The sequence below is a fragment of the Haliaeetus leucocephalus genome, unplaced genomic scaffold (assembly GCF_000737465.1).
Source record: "Haliaeetus leucocephalus isolate CR32 unplaced genomic scaffold, Haliaeetus_leucocephalus-4.0 Scaffold173, whole genome shotgun sequence".
Lineage (NCBI taxonomy): Eukaryota > Metazoa > Chordata > Aves > Accipitriformes > Accipitridae > Haliaeetus > Haliaeetus leucocephalus.
This window is the reverse complement of record NW_010972609.1, coordinates 13870946-13888148: the sequence shown is the minus strand read 5'-3', so window position 1 is coordinate 13888148 and position 17203 is coordinate 13870946. Positions and strand designations below refer to the sequence as shown.

Sequence of the window (17203 nt, the reverse complement as noted above, 5' to 3'; positions counted from 1 at the left end):
ATGATGATCTGTACAGTATGGAAGGTGTCTGAGACATGGAGCATGGATGAATACAGAGAACAATGACAGCAGGAATGGTAGATTGCTTGTTATTTCGGCTTTGTGCTTTTAAACAGTCAAGCAAGTAGTCAAAAGGCTTGGAGAAAATTTCCAGCAAGTACAGAGTAAGAGGGATATAAGCAAGTGGACTGGGCGCAGAGCTGGGACCTCACACCCTAGACCCTTTTGTCCCTGGCCTTGTCACCCCATCTATCTAGTTCTACTGCAGCAGAGATGTACTTCTTGCATAGAGGTGCCTTTTGTTTTATCTGTCCTGCAAACACGATTCATGCTCAGTCCAGCAGAAGGGAGAGATGCCAAGAGCACCTCTTTTGTATCCCAGGAATGCATTCTGCAGTGGATGGCATGGGAGCTGCAGTGGCAGGCACATGCTTGAGAAAGGCGATTTACCATATTTATATCTGCCTTGTGCTGGAGGATTGGCACAGGTAGGCCTTATTTGGCTGGAGTGCTTATATCTGTGTTTTCCCATCACTAAAAGTGCCTCGTGCCCATTAAGTTATTAAGGCATGAAAAGTCCTAAGACTCATTATTTAGTTCTGCGATTGTTTTTCAGCTTAGTGCAATCCTGCCCCTATACCCACTCATCCCTGGCTGTGGCCAGACCACAGGGGGCTGTGTGGGGAGATTTTTTTTTTTTTTTTTTTTTTTTTTTAATGTCTCAGTGCCAGAGAAAAGCGGGAAACCCAAAGCGCTGTGCTTGAATTCATAGCTCCTCCTTTTTGTTTTCAAATGACTTGGTATAGAGGATGTTATTTTTTATTCAAATTCTAAAGTAAACAAGCACCATAGTACAAGTGACACCCACTTGTTGTATCTCTACAGGAAATGACAGATGAATAATTGTACAACAAACTATTACATTATATTAGTTATAAATTCTGCTTTGTGTGTGATCCAGAGCTATGAGATGGCAGAAATGCCACATGGGGCAGGGGACAAGGAATAGATCCAAATTGCTTCCACCTAACTGTAGGCACTTAACTGAGGATCTTAAGTTAGAGCTGCAGTCACCTCGAGATCACTTCTGGAGAAAGCCACCTCCAGAGGGTAATTCAGATCATAAATGAGTGAATTACTCTCGGAGACTGCCTGACTCTTCTTCCAATATGAGGGGGGCCTCAGGAAAATGCATCTCAAGTTAGATGAGAAGAACTGAGTGTTATTCCTTTTATTTTGAGCTGTTACAATTTCTACATTAGACCCACAGGACTCCATCGTCAGTGACATTACGATGCAATCCTTACCTCATTTGCTATTTTGGAGTGATGAATTTTGGATTTTTAAAGGCTAGGAAGGCTAAGTATAGGGATGAAAGAAAAACCATCTCCCTGTTACCTTTTCCACTGCCTTTTTAGTATTTTTTATGTCCAACACGTTTAAACATCAAAGTCTTTTGAACTGAAACAGACCTAAACGCTTTGCAGTTATATTGCTGTCTACTGTCCGTCTTAGAGAGAGGGTCAAAGGTTTTATGACACTAAAATTATATGAGATTTTCTTTAATGTTCAAAGGCATTTGATCAGAGAATTTGCTTCCCCGCAGATTGAAGGACCACCACAGTGACTACATACCTATGGCTTTAATAGTGCTTTGCTATCCATAAAAGCCACTGAAGTTCACAAACTACAGCGAAATGTTAGGCAGCATAATGGGCCTGTAGCAAGAACTGTCAGGAGTCCCCAGCTCGCACTGAGCATTGGCACTAGAATTACAGTGCTCAGCACACTTCTGACATTAGAACTGGTGTATTGCACAAGGAATACAGGTTATTTAGGTTATGGTGACAGAAGGGATGAAAAATGAAGCCCTGAGAAAAGAGCAGCTCCTTCAGAAAGCATGAGTGATAAAGCCGAAATGGGTAATTCCACATTATTTCTTTAAAAGGAGATCAGCGCTCTCTCAGGAAATTGCATTGAAATAATAGGTTCCTAGTGTCACAGCTTGCTCCAGTTCCTCTAACCATGGAGTACACTGGAGTCACTATAACTATGTAGTACCCCTCTGTCAGTGATAGACTTGGATTGCTTTAACTATTCAGACATAGGAATAGTCAAGGAGTGGGTTATGGAAAATTGTTTTTTTTTGTTTTGGGCATGTAAGTAAAACAACCACAGAAGTTTTTCTGAAGCTGAAGACTGTATTAGTAATGACAGACATTTTCCCTCTTCTCTTAGGTACCTGAATTCTAGTAATATTTCTTCCATTTTTACATTCCTTTACAGCTACGCAATGAGTAGAGAATTTTGCCATCAATACACTGTGAAAAGGCTGCACAATACATTTGTATGAAGATACGATATCCTTGGAGTATAGCTTAAGTGAAGCTGCATGCAGAGGGGATCCAAGAGGTGAGAAGTTCTTATTTTGGCCATATTAAAGTCAATATAAACACTGTGAGTGCTGGTGTTGTAAATATATATATATATATACACAAAAACAATAAAAGGTTGGGGTGGATCTCTGAACAACCCCAAAATAACCCATCACCTGTGCTTATGTATTATAGATGCATTCTTAAGACCATTGCTCTGTGGCACCACACAGTACTGTAGACATCAAACGAAGTTATGAATTCCATTCATATTCTAAATTTCTTTTACAGGGTTGGAAAATGACATTCACCACTTCATCCTATGGCAACTTTAAGATGGAACGATGCAGTCAGCCTATCCTTCAGGTAAGCATGCAGCTCACAAAATAGAGGGACTGAAGAGCTGAGTAACACTTCAAAAGCAAACTGAGAGCTTTCAAGATTTGTTTTGCATGTTTTGATTTTCTTACAAACTTGTACCTTAAAGTATTTCACTATGTATACTGAGACAAATTACTCATACCTGTAGGACAGTGTGTGGTTTGGGACAGAAATCAGCTAAGTTTAAGTGGTTGAAACTGGCTTGTTCTGTTTTGCTTCTGTTTGAAGCAAATTTTGCTTTGCTTTTTTTCTATTTTGCTTCTGTTATGATACTGACTGGAATACTCAGAAACCTTTAGATAAAAGACACTGCAGCACAGCAGACTATGGTTGACTGATGCTTATTTAGTTATATTCAACTAGTGGCTTTGCCACAGACTTTTCAAGTGATCTTGCTCAATTAAATTAAGCCATGTGTCAAATGAAAATACTGGAGATTACTTCCATTTTCTCTTTGCTGTCGACTTAGCCTGTCGGGTATTTGATTGTAATATAGTGGTTGTCACATATACAACAATGGCAAAATGAAGCCCTGATCTTGAATGGGGCCTGTAAAGAACATTGCAACATAACAAAGTTGATAGTTTGACATGGTGATGCTAGAATTTGGTGTGTATATTTTAAGTGAGGGGACACCTGGTCCTCTATAGTCTGAGATATCCCCAGCCAAAGAGTTTTAGTCACATTGGTCAGGTGAGATCTGCTCCTTTGTATCAGGCCCAGTTCCTCCAGGCATTATATAAGCAGTATCTTGAGAATTTGCAGGCATTGAAAACTACCTTGAAGAAGATTTTTTTGTAGAGAGGAAATCTCTACTTTCTTAATGCTGCTGGTGAAAGCCTGCTTGCAGCAGTAGCTCTGCCATCCTCTACTCTGAAGTACCTTTCCTCCCCTTCTGCTGCTTTCCCAGCCACCCATTTATGGGATCGGACAGGATGGAGAACAGGAAGGATTGCTGCAGAAAGGGGAGGCATGGTAGAATCAAACTCTGACATTCTTTATATCAAATTAAAATCAAGTGCTGTTATTTAAAGATACCCTCCTGCCAGGTGTAGATTAGCCCAGGACTGAGCTGCTGAGAGTGTTGGGGACAATTTAAAAATTTAATTCAAACCTACCAGAATTTAAATTCAAACCATCTTTGCTTTGCCTGCAAATGACGATAACATCATTGGCAGCAGCTGTGCAGCCTCTGGGCAAAGTTCTGCTGTTTACATGTCCGTGCCAGTAAAGTGCTCCTTAGCCTGAGAGGAGGCACTGGGCCGTGGCTGTGCAGAGCTCTCCGTAGAGCCCCCTTGGGCCCGTGTGTATGGACCAAGAACAGCTGTGAACTGCTGACTTGGTGCATGAGAGGACTATAGAGAGATAGTCGTATGTGGAATTATTTCATACTCATCACTGTTCTGTGAAGTGTTTAATCATTCCACCACACATAATATATGGAATTAATAACTTCATGTGATGTCCTTCACACCTGAGGAGTTAAACAGGCTTTTTTGGAATAATGTGTTAGATATACATCATATGACCTTTTATCACCTAGACACTGTCACACTGAAGCTTTACAGTGAAAAATTACAAAAAATATCTTGGACAACTCAGGCATTTTTTTAGAAAAGTTAGGCACCCATTTTGTGTTCCTTGTACAATGTTAACAGGTTGTTTACAGTTAGGTGCTGTTAACCAATCCAAATATTTTACAGTGTGGGCAACATTCATTGCTTGCAAGTCTCTGTTTTCATATAATGTGCAGGTTATAGTTTCAGGAACAAGTCAGTGCCTATGAATGCTTCATATCTCATAAGTGAACCTCAACATCCAAGGCAATGCAGATCTTGTTTTAACAGTTCGGTTCTGATCTTACTATTTTTTACTTTTCTCTTGCACACATATAGATCTTGCCCTATTAGGAAGCTAAGAGAGGCAGGCAGTATTTTTTGCTGCTACTGGTGCATAATAATTATCAGAAACAGAACTCCAGCAACAGTGTTACTGAGTCCATTTTGTTAGCTGAAGTATAAGTGTGCTTTGTTACTTCTTAAAATATATATGCTTGTATTCATATATAAAAATAGTCTCTCGATTATTGCAGAAGTAGGTAAGTTGCTGTTACTATCAATACATCATTGATATTGTGGTAACAGCTGATTTTAGAGCACTGATGGTGGCAAAACAGTTCCACATTGAACCAAAATTACACGTATTCTCAGGATACCAGTGTGGAATTGCACTGAACTCGTAGAGTTCTTAGTCCTCTAGTTCCCAGAGAGGACCAGGGTAGGTAATGGAAAGAACTTTCTAAAGCAAGGGATTTCTGAGAAGAAAGTCACTCTGTAGCTGACTGCTAAACTACTCAAGAGTGTGGCATCTCCTGTGCATTGAAATTGGGTAGTTGGCATCTTGCTGACAGTAGCAGACATGCAATATAGTTTGTGCCCTCTTTCCCTCTTGATACATGATGCCACAAAGACATCTACTTATGAGGAAGTTTGCTGCTTGGACATGAGTTGTGATAAGCATTTGCAACCTGAGGGGAATGGATGATAAAACCATACGCTTATGCGCCATAGATACAATAGGAAAGAGACAGTCTATCAGTCATGTGAATTGTGATTGGCCTGTTGCAATGGAATAGCCTTTAACAACAAAAAAAAGAAAGCTATTTACCTTCTGAATGGATTTTACATAGTTGCACAAGAGGGAAAAGAAATAAGAAAAGAAGAGAGAAGAGAAGAGAAAAGAAGAGAAAGATTCCCACCAGCTCTTCCCCTCCAAAATTAGCATTGGCATTGGTGAAGTCACACACAAAGGAAAGTCTAACTTTCTTTGTGCCTCTTACAATGACATCAACATGCATGGCTATGAGATGACAAGAGAATACCTCACTCACAATGAGTAACAAATTAGAATTTTCTTCAAAGTAAAAAAAATGATAACACAAGACCATCATAGGTATATGCTAGCTCTTTCAAAACATCTCTTTTTGACTAGATGTCTGTTAAAATCACTTGACTGGCAATCTGTTCTATCTAATACAATACAGGGGGATATTCTGAATAGGCTGAAGAATGTCTACTATGCAACTTGGCTGGAACATCTGCCAAAAATGAAGTTGGCTTTGTTTTCAACATGGTTATCTACTTTGAAATTACTCCATAGAATAAATAGTGATATTCCATGGGTAGAGGTAGATTATGGGGTTTAAATAATCAAATTGGAGCCCCGTAACTTTATGTGCTATAGGAGGATTCTCATAAAACTGAGATATTCCCATAATTAACCACTAGCCATGGGATATTATAATATATTCCATGGTGACTAGTATTTTTTCCATTTCCCTCCCCCCTCCCAGCAGAATTACTATGATTAATTTTGCTCTGGTTTCACATATTGCTAACATGAATCAGCATAATTAAAAATAAGAATACCGTATTATGAGGCGATCACTGTTTAGGCCAAACCAGCCAGTAATGACCAGTCAGACCTTTTCTAGTTGGCCTCTGCTGCTAGAAGGTTGAAAGAGCTGTAACTCACCAACCCATACTTGCAAAAGGAGTGTGTTTTAGAAAATGTGGTTCAAAACTCTTCATAGTTCTAAATGCTAAATTCTAGTGTAATATTATAGAATAGATTGATTTGCATACCATGGAATAAACATCCTTACATCTAGTCTTGTCTCAGAGTGAGTCATTTTGCATTAGTGTCAAGAATTTGAGCTGTTGTTCTACTTTGCAGTTAATAATCAGAAAGAGACGGGATTGTCTCATGAATATGCATGATGGTATAGTTGTCCCTTCAACTTACTAGGCACCTAGTTTCTGTAATGAGATGTACAATATCTGCCATTTAAAACAGCTGAAAAGTCCCAAATGGGAACAAATGAGAAAGCATCTGGCTGTTTCGAATTCCAGCCCTGTTTTGTCAGAAAACTGTAATTGCTGAGTATTTGGCTCCTACTCTGCTCTATGAAGCATTCAGCTCTCAGGAGCCTCTGAGATGCATTACACAGTCCAGCAACATAGCTGTAGAACTCTCAAAATTCTTTCACTAGATGTAACAGCTCTTCAAAATATCTTGAGACTTGTATGCCCTTAACCAGGACCAAAGTTTGGGCTCCTAGAGCGTGCTCTCATCCTTAGTTTTGCTGATCAGCCTCCACTGTACCATTTGTCCCTGCAACCTAGACTTCACACATATTATTCACTGTGTGATGGTGGGACTAGAATGGATAAATGTGCTACCCATTGCTCTAAGAAAGCAGTCTGGCTGAATCTTAAATCACTACGCGGGATGGAGGTTAACGGTCAGATGGACATTCCTCTAAGAGGTTTCCTACCTGCTCTGTTAATTTCTAAAATTTCTTCTTGGGCCAGTGGGCAAGTGTCGCTCTGAGTACTGTGGTGTGGAGAGTTTACGACAGATTTACAATAATTGGGGGATCCCAGCTGGGGTGGCCTCGGGATATGCTTCTTTTTTTTCTTTGGTAGCTTCTGCTTAGCCATAGCTAAGGAGTAATACATTCCGAAATTGTTCACAATGACAGGGACAGGCATGGCAATGGTCAGCACACCAGCGAGAGCACAGAGGGCCCCCACCAGCATGCCTGACCAAGTCTGAGGATACATGTCTCCGTAGCCCAGGGTCGTCATGGTGACAACAGCCCACCAAAAGCCGATGGGGATATTTTTAAAGTGTGTGTGTTCACTGGCACTAGGGTCATTTGGTTTAGCACCTATTCTCTCGGCATAATAGATCATCGTGGCAAAGATTAAGACGCCCAATGCCAAAAATATGATGAGCAGCAAGAATTCATTTGTGCTGGCGCGGAGGGTGTGTCCCAAGACCCGCAACCCAACGAAGTGGCGGGTCAGCTTGAAAATTCGCAGGATTCGCACGAAACGGACTACACGGAGGAAGCCCAGGACATCCTTAGCAGCTTTGGAAGACAGGCCACTGAGTCCAACCTCTAGATAGAAAGGCAGTATGGCCACAAAGTCAATGATGTTCAAAGAGTTTTTGATAAATTCCACCTTGTTTGGGCAGAAAGTGACTCTCATCAAGAACTCAAATGTAAACCAGACCACACAGACACCTTCGATGTAGGTGAGAAAGGCTTCAGTCTCTGCTTCCCTGTAGTGCCGCACCTGGGTGTCATTCCCGATGAATTCAGTTTCTGTCTTGTTCACAATGGGGTTAAATCTCTCATGGGTCTCGAGGCAGAAGGTGGTGATGGAGACCAGAATGAAGAAGAGGGAGGCAAATGCCACATACTGTGGAAAGAAAGATATGAGAGAAATGTTAAACAGTAGGTTAAGTACAGGGGCTTTGATTCTGAAACACCAGGGAGAGACAAGAGCTGTATTAAAACTAAAGGTAATGCCAAGCCTTCTTCCTGTGGGCTTAAGATGCCAAGTCTCACCTGCAAAGGGAGCTTAACATTCAAATTTGGAGGGAGAGCAGTATGTAAGTACATGCTAACATCCATTCCTATACAGATAGCACTTTAGCGAGAGTATAAATTTAAGCAGGCACTTACATCTCAGAGCTTTCTGTGAGATTTAAGGTTAAGGACATATTGAAATTCTACCTTCCTGAACTTGGTCTTCTGTTACTTCCTGGTCTTAAAGATAGAGCACACCTTCTAGGACAATTGTCATGCAAGAGTCTTTTCAAAGCATTGTGTCAGTGCTATGGTGGCTGCCTCCTGCTCCCAGCTTAGTGACGGTCGTGGTATTTCAGATCTCAATAAGGTGCTAGTAAATATTAGCAGCAGTCTCAGGTGGGCTCTACAGCAAGAAGCAGAGTCCTGCTTGGCATCATCAGACTTTCTTACCAAATCCCAGGGACAGGTTGAGGAACAGTCACATATCAATCTGAGCTCTCCTAGAGTAAACATCTCTGTTCTCCATTCCCTTCTCCAGATCTTTTGGGGGTGGAGGACAGAAAGGGGAAGAAAGACGTTTCAGGTAAGCCTGTCAGCTGATCCAAAAGGGGACAGATCTATTGGATTTTACCAGACAAGGTTTTCTTGAAGAGATTCTCATTACAATATAAGACTTGTACCAGAACTAGATGAATCTTTTTCAAGGCTCTTGGATTACAATTGGATTAAACAAGTTACAGTGAAGATGGTGCCAGTCCCCAAAGTCACTGAGTGTTTATCTTAGGAGTATTTGCCTCTTCTGCTTCAGTTCCTGCTTTTCATAGAATCATAGGATAGTTTGGGTTGGAAGGGGCCTTTAAAGGTCATCTAGTCCAACCCCCCCCACAATGAACAGGGACATTGTCAACTCAATCAGGTTGCTCAGAGCCCTGTCCAACCTGACCTTGAGTGTTTCCAGGGATGGGCCATCTACCACCTCTCTGGGCAACCTGTTCCACTGTTTTACCACCTTCATTGTAAAAAAATTTCTTCCTTATCTCTAGTCTGAATCTATGCTCTTTTAGTTTAAAACCATTACCCCGTCCTATCGCTACAGGCCCTACTAAAAAGTCTGTTCACATCTTTCTTATAAGTCCCCTTTAAGTATTGAAAGGCCACAGTAAGGTCTACCTGGAGCCTTCTCTTCTCCAGGCTGAACAACTCCAACTCTCAGCTTTTCTCAGGCTTTCCTCAGCCTAAAGCACATTTCTCGGTTGTATTCCAGCATAATTGAGGGGTACAGTCAGGCCAAAATTCACAACTCTTGTAACCACAATTCCTTTGCTCAGTCCTCCTTTAATCAATTAAGTAGTTTGCATATACCTAAGAAGCCTCTTTTTGTATTGGAGAGGTACAGTAATGGTAATACCTCTTTCCATTTCACTCCCTACATCTGTTATCTTCCTGTTTGTCTTGTGTGTCACCTTGACAAGAAATGTCACATAAGATTATTTCACTCTCTTCATGAGCATGAGCAACTGTGGTAATGAGAATATTATTCAAATATTCTTATAGTGTCCTGTTATTCGTAATGTCCCTTCTTCAGCAGTGTAGCCAAAATAGGGGTTAAAAAGAACTAGTTTCTTCTAATTTGTTTGTTGCCAGTAAATGCAGTGCAATAATCTAAAAGAAATTGCTGCTAAAGGAATAGACCAGTTAAAAATAACCTATGCTTCAAGCTACCAAAGCTCTCCTGCAATCAAGAAGTTCCTCCAGTCCGCTTTCCCAGGTAGACCTGGTGCAGAATTATGCTTGACCTTCCATATTGGCAAACAAAGTCAAAAGCAAGGATTTGCCACAGTTTGAGGTGAACCATTTAATAGAATACAGAGACACTGACAGAGAATAAAATCACAGAATCATTTAGGTTGGAAGGACCCTCTGGAGGTCATTTGTTACAACTTCAAAGTTGGACCAGGTTGCTCAGGGTCTTTTCCGGTCCAGGTTTGAATATCTCCAAGGTTGGAGATCCCACAGCCTCTCTGGGCAGCCTGTGCCAGTGTTTGGCCAGTAAGAGCAAATAAGCTTGGAATGATACAGAAGCAAACAGGCTTTTCTGCTTTTCAAATCTGTCATTGTTGCCAAAGTGATCAGAACCTAGCCATTGTCACAGATTTAAAAAAACCCAGTACCTTCCCCTAAATGCTTCAGGCTATCATAGCATTGTTATGTGGTGATCTAATATACATGCTGATATGTGCTAAAATCAATGTCTAATAGAAATAGTTGCCTGGAAGATAAGCAATCTGGAGGTTAGGGAAATTGAGAAGCAGGACTCAGGGTATCTTTTTATCATTCTCCTGTTAAACAGGGAAATTTCTCCATGCACAGTTTCTCCATCTGTAAAATAGGTTAAAAAAAATACCAGCTGGTGTTTGTCATGTGCCTTGTGATCCTAGATAAATGTGTACAGGTTCTATATGCTTTCATTTTAATGTTACTGACTTAAGTATATCAACAGTCCCCCTGAAAAATAAGTTGAAGAGTCTTTTAAGTGGTCAAAGTTGGTTTGTGTATGATGCTGTTAACGCTTAGAGCTTAATTAAGTAGAGGTTAATACCCCAATTGTCTGAGTATGAGTAAAACAAGAGACAAAAAGCATCCAAGAACTCAGGAAAACATTTCTAGCAGCCTCAGCATGTCTGTTCTATTTCAGCCTGGAGCAGATTTTTACTGTAGTCATAGAGCCCTGAGAATTCAAGCTGCAGAAGGAAATGCTGACACTTCCTCAAGTCAGGTAGCACTCACAGATAAGAAGCAGAGAGGGAAATAAAACCATTCTGCATTTTAAGGTGTCTATAAAGAAGGCCCCTTTCTTTATGCTGACTCAAATGCAATTCTCCTCTTGGTGTATGTGAATATCTCTTCTGAGTGAGTTTTTCCTCCTTAGGACACCCTTCAGGCTGACCTTGCACAGCATCTTGAAAAATGATGTTTTGTTATATTAAAGGGAAGAAATAACAAATTCTGACAGGACATTTAAATTATCTGCAGTGGTACATGCTAGCAGTGTCATCAGTAGAGAACATCACACCCATGATCTCTCTTACTGTTAGCCCTTGTGTGTGCACACCTTGGCTTCAGAGGGTAATTGAGAACTTTTAGTCCCCAGTTCAGCAGAGCAGGTAGCACCTGCTAAATGAACATGAAACGTTTGCTTCTTTCTGTCTGTAGTTAACAACATCCAGAGCCCTTTCCCAGGGATGGGCATGTTCTTGAATGCTTTGCAGCTTTGGAAATGTGGGTCTGCTTTCAAGATTTCATAAAACCATGTTTGAGCAATGGTATTGACAGGAAGAATCCCAGTATTTCTTTTCCAATTTTTTTTCCTCTCTGTTAAATTACTATGTAATCCTAAAACCTATTTTATATTTGGAAAGTAAAAATGCTCCTTCGTCATTCCATGCTTCAATATTGAAAGGGCCTTGTTTTTTATTTTAGAAGAAAGTCTGCACAGACTGAAAGGAGAAGGCAATGGAGAGCAACCTTTTAATAAAGGGCCCATTACAGTTCCCCAGTCCCTTGGCTGATACAAAGACGTGCAGAAATGCCTGAGAATCAGGCCTGAAAATTCATTCCCTGGCACCCATCTCTGGTAGATTTATCACCTCTAGCTGCTTGGGATGCAGAAATTTAGCACCTTGCCACAAATGAATCTGTAATATATCATTGGCATTGATTTATGTTCGTGATCCCCAATTTATATTGCCCCTACCCTTTTTTTCTTCTGAATATTTTTCTTTGTTAATTATCTGAGATGAGATCTAGCAAGCTACAAGCAAATAGTACCAAATTCAGTAAGTATGTTTTTCTAAGGAGACCAGCATTCATTCGTGCCAAAGGGGTTGAAAAAAGAGCTCTCTCTGGCCCACCATCGAAGGCCAACAGAGATCAGCCATCATGCTTAACATGATAGCTTGTCAGTCCAGAGATGAGCAATGCTGGTAAAATCTAATGAAGACTATGGGAGTTCTATGTGTTCTAACATCTTTGAAAATAAGGCTATCTCTTTTTATTTCACTAATAATGGCCTGAACACTAATCAAATCAATGGATTGCTCTTGTATTATTTAGTGGTTCTTAATCTTCTTTCTCCTTACATTTTACAACAGAATTTCTTTTCTTCCTAGGATCTGAATAGGCTGGAGGAAAGGAGTGAGGATTTTATGAAGTGACGTCACGTGCTGTTGAGTTACATAATGGCAGCTAAAATTTTCTATAATTAAAGAAAATACCTAGGTAAAGTGTTTGAAGTGATCAAAACTCTTTTAACTGCTTTGACATGTGAATGATTCCTATTTCACTAGAGATGCTGCTGCCATGGCTTTTTTTCTGGCTCTAATAACAACAAAGAAAAATCTCAGATTGTCCAAAACTGCAGAAGCTGTAAGAGAAGGCAGAGAGGAAATTTCAAAAGGGGATATTTTGATTAAAATATAAGTTACATTAAAATGTCTTCATTCGGGAGAGAGAAGAAATAACACTCCTGCATAATTTCTGTTAATAGTGGATATATTTTAATAAGGTTATTTTGAAAGAGTCTAAAAGATGTCATGCCCATAAGTGGAGAATTTCATCACCTAATTTATATTGCCCCTGATTAAATCTATTTCTCTGTCTCAGGCCTGCTTCCTCCCTGCTTCTCCACTGCCCTATGTCTAACCTAGCCATTTTTGCCAGTTCAGTGTGAATATGAAGTGCCAATTAATTCAGAATAGTAGTGTTTCACATCAGCTTTGCATAGCTGTAAAAGGAGCAAGGTAACAAATCAGACCTAGCCTCTCGTGAATAACGAGCCAGTATCTTTCCACTAAGCATTGAATGAAAACAAAAGTCCAACAGTCTTAAAAACACAAATAAACCTTCTAATACATGAGGATTAGGAGGCTAGGCTCACTCAGAAAAAAGGTCTGAGGATTGCGCCAAAAAGCATTAAATACACAGGTGTGGCTGTTTTACTTCTGGGAATCAGTTTTTAAAACAGCACTTTATCTTGCATTTCTGAGATAGTTCTCATCTTGGAGATAAGAAACCTGTTTTATGCTTTGTTTTAAACAAATAAGCCCAGTAACCCACTAGAATTCATTGATACGGTGCCTGGAATTGCCAGGTTTCAATGCAGGTGGGCAGTGAAGGCTGGTGATGAAAGCACCAGGACAGAAATCAGATGACTGAGGCTCTTTTCCAACCTCCACCATTGACACATTCTTAGTCTTCGAGCATGTCTGCCTGCATCCTTTGCACCATCCTTTGTCTACTTTTTTTTTTATTGAGATAGTAAACTCTTTGGGGCTTGGGACTGTCTGCCAGTTTATGTGTCTGCCCAGTATCCAGGTCAGTGTATGTCTGGAGTGGGGACCTGGGAAAGGAGACACCACTCTTGGACCATAGACAACAAGAAAAGTGGGTGGTGGCAGTGGAAGCAGCGTGGCTTTTGCAAGTCAAGTTTCAATAACTTGCAGAGTTTGTTTTCTAGGAAATAGCGGTCTACATGACACACCATTCATAATTCATTCCAGATCACACGTTCAGAGTGAGTTAGTAGAAGCTGCATGCCGCAGACGGGTGCTCTTCTCCTTTGATACTGCTCAGAATCATTTAACAATCCTGACTCAGGCTAGATGGGAGAAAAGAAACACATCACACTCAGAGATTTGCCAGCCTCTCCCTTTGCACCTGCTAACAGAAGTATTTTAAAAGTGATTCTTAATCCCTGTCCTTTTGCAGGGAAATTCAAGAATGCCTCGGATTCATTCAGATGCCTCTGGATGAAAGGCAGAGGAAGATGGTGTTTTGTTTGAACTACATCTGTTGAAGCATCAGGAAATTTTCTATAGAAGTGGCACCTTCTTCTTTCTACTGATGTGTTCCAGTGAGTTTTGGTTTTACTGACAAAAAATATTTAAATCACTACATCATAACCCTCCTAGTCCTAGTAATTTTCCAATAAGTCTATCACTGGTAAATGCTGTGTATCTTACAGGAACAAGCTAGGCTCAGAAGAGTTTCAGATCAGTGCTGGCAACCCATGAGTTGCATCAGTAATTCAAATATACCCAGAGCCCTGTGCTTCTTGCTAGACCTGCCTAAAACCTCATGATTGCCATTCACGAGGCATCTCTTCAAATACTTTACCAACTTTCTTTTACAGTAGTTCATCTGCTGGAGGTTCATCTCTGAAAACTATTACACCTGCATGAAGCTGCCAACATTTGCCTCTCTGTGACTGGAATCACAAAGCTTTGCCTAGTTTTTATTTGAATCTGAAAACCGTACTTTAACCACTCTTCATTTAAAAACTGTTCCATGTATCACCAAAACGTTTAACAATAGAGACAAATCTTTTTGCTGCAGCTCAGCCAAAGTATGGGTTAAATGAAAGCCGCTTTAAAATATTTAGCTTTATAACCACTTTATTACCTGTCAAGACTGATTTTCCAGGCTTTCTTAGAGATATGGACCCTGATTCAAACAAATGACTCATTTTGAATGTGCAAGTAATTCTGCTGAATTTTTGAAAGAAATATTGTATCTGTGTGACTGATCAAATGACTAAATGTAGGCACATGATACTAGCAACCAGATAATGCTGTGGAAGTGAGGAAAAGCTAGGACTGTCAAAAAGCAACCTCTGCAATATTTCATTAAGAATCCTAGTGTAAGATGTTTTGAGATCCTTTGAGCAATCATTATGAAACTGAAATTATTTGCAAGGGGAAAAATCCAGTTCTGCTTTTGTAGGTGTGATATAAGTATATGAGGACACAATCAGATGTTCCCACCAAGCTCTTCTGTGTGAAGAGAAGGATGACCATCTTGGCAGTCTGTCTTCTTTCAGTGACATGATAAGACAAATCGATACAGAAGCTCACATGAGCAGACATACTGGTTCGCTCACAGGATTATTCAAATTCATGTTTCTTAGCTGAAACAAAGGGAAGAAGTAGGCTTGCAGATAGACAAAGCTTGCTCCAGAGTCCGATAAAAAGTCCACTAGCAGCTCATGGATGAAATGGTTATGTAATGCCAAAAAAATATATGACAGCTTGCAAAAAAATCTTGGAATGCTTAGTGGCACACAGACATGAAACTGCATGTTAAAAAAAATGTGCAGTCATCTGTGGAAAATATGCTTAAGTTATGCGGTGTTGACATTGCAATAAATAAATTAGAAGCAGATCTCTCAAATGTTAGTCCTAGCAGGCAGCCATGTGCTTTGACAAGGTAGTTACTGGGTAAGCAAGACTGCATCAGAACTGGAAGTGTGGTATGTACAGTATTTCTCTGTGACCACATGGCCAGCCAGCTGGTCAACAGGCAAAGGTTGGAATGGTTCTTTGTAGGTCACAGGCAAGTTTTCAAGTTTTATCTAGGATAGATTAAATCTTGTGATTTAATAGGAACATTGTCACAGAAGAGAAGTGGGTTTATTTAGCAAGCTTCCTTGCTAGCTCCCTAGTCTGGCTGGTAGTGAGAACTATATGGAGACAGTATGGTGGGAGTAAGAAATGTTTCACATTGCTCAGCAACAGCTCAATGGGAAATTCTTATCTTAACATATATAGATTCCTGATCCAAACAGGACCCAAGACTTCTGCAGCTAGGTATATGGGACACTGCAGAAGGAGCTGTAAGTGTTGAAAGTAAGTCTTCCGTCACTTTGAGGGACTGCAGAAACATACATTTGGTAGGGACCTCCAAATGTCATTCCCCTGTCCCAAAGCACAGTCATTGATCGTTCCTGAAAGATAGCTATATTGACTGTTATTAAGGACCTCCAATGGTGAATGTTGTAGAAATTCTGCAGGAAATTTATCCCAGTGCTTCACCATATTTTATCTGTTTCTTCTTCCTAATGCCTAGAATAAATCATATTTGCTACATTTTAAGCTTGTTCACTTTTGTCCTATCCATCACAGGCAGCTAAGCATTTAGAAATTTGCAGATGTTTTCCTTCTTTTGTAAGCTAACAACCACTAAACATTCAAATGTTCCATGAGTCCTAGACTCCTGTTTTCATATGCTCATGCTTTTGCTGCATAAATTCAACATAATTATTAATCTTATTTTCAGATGATGCCACACACCTTTATGCTGTCAGTTCTGTCAAATGCTCTAGAATTAAAGAAACTGAGAAAGTCATGTAACATCTCATACACTGGAACATAAACTAACACATGATAAATGAATCCAGGGAACCTTAATTGCCCATTATTGCTAGGTTTTTCAGTTTTTTTCTGTTAGGCAGTAGGTAACTTTTTTTGAACTCAGCCCACTTTCTGTACTAAACTAAAAAGGAGAGTTTTGTAGCAATGACTGGTGGTAGTGTCATGCATTAGGATTTTTAGGATCTTGCCTCACCACCTTTGTTCTGGATGCTATTTTATCTCCTGAGAAAATCACATTTCCTTTCTCTCTAACTTGCTGCCAGTCCTTCCTCGTGGGAAGAGAAAAGGTATTTCTTATGCAATTCCTTGACAAAGGGGAATTCCTGACTAGAACTAGGCAGAATCCAACTGGGAAAACCTGAAGACTTGCAAAATCAGCTTAGTCCTGAGGCTTCCTATGGTTTAGAAGTAATTTTTATTTTTCTCCTTCCAAACTGAATTAAAAAATCACACACGTGCTCATGGTTAGGATAAAGTGCAGCCAGATGAAAGTAGGTTATGTATCTCTGACTAAGCCTCACATTTTGATTTTGGAAATGTGAAACTACAAAGGTAATTGGTTGACAGATTTTACTGACTTGCATGTATACACGTGTGTGCGCATACACACGTGCTCTCAATGTTGCTAACAGGCATTCCTTTGACTTGAATTTAGCTGGAGGTTACGTGAGTCTTGGGACTCTTTGTGGAGGAGCAAGACTCAATTTTTTCCTTTTTTGTTACAGCTTCTGCACTGTGACTTGCCCAAAGGTGGCTTAATTCACGTGCTCATGCCTATAAGGAGCACAGCTTCTCAAACCCACTTTTAGAGTGGTGCTAGAACCCTTTCATAGAGCAGGAGACATATTTCTGTAGCC

General features: G+C 40.2%; 1 protein-coding gene across 4 annotated transcripts in view; it reads right to left on the bottom strand.

Moving 5' to 3' along the window:
• The window catches only part of KCNC1 (potassium voltage-gated channel, Shaw-related subfamily, member 1), a 111203-nt gene that overhangs the window by 11900 nt on the left and 82100 nt on the right, over nt 1-17203 (bottom strand). For 3 of the 4 annotated variants that reach the window (XM_010563844.1, XM_010563843.1, XM_010563846.1), the window contains exon 2: nt 7093-8026. In XM_010563844.1, the coding sequence (XP_010562146.1) occupies nt 7093-8026 (934 nt within the window). The remainder of the gene's footprint in view (nt 1-7092; nt 8027-17203) is intronic. The other variant, XM_010563845.1, reaches the window with a different exon arrangement.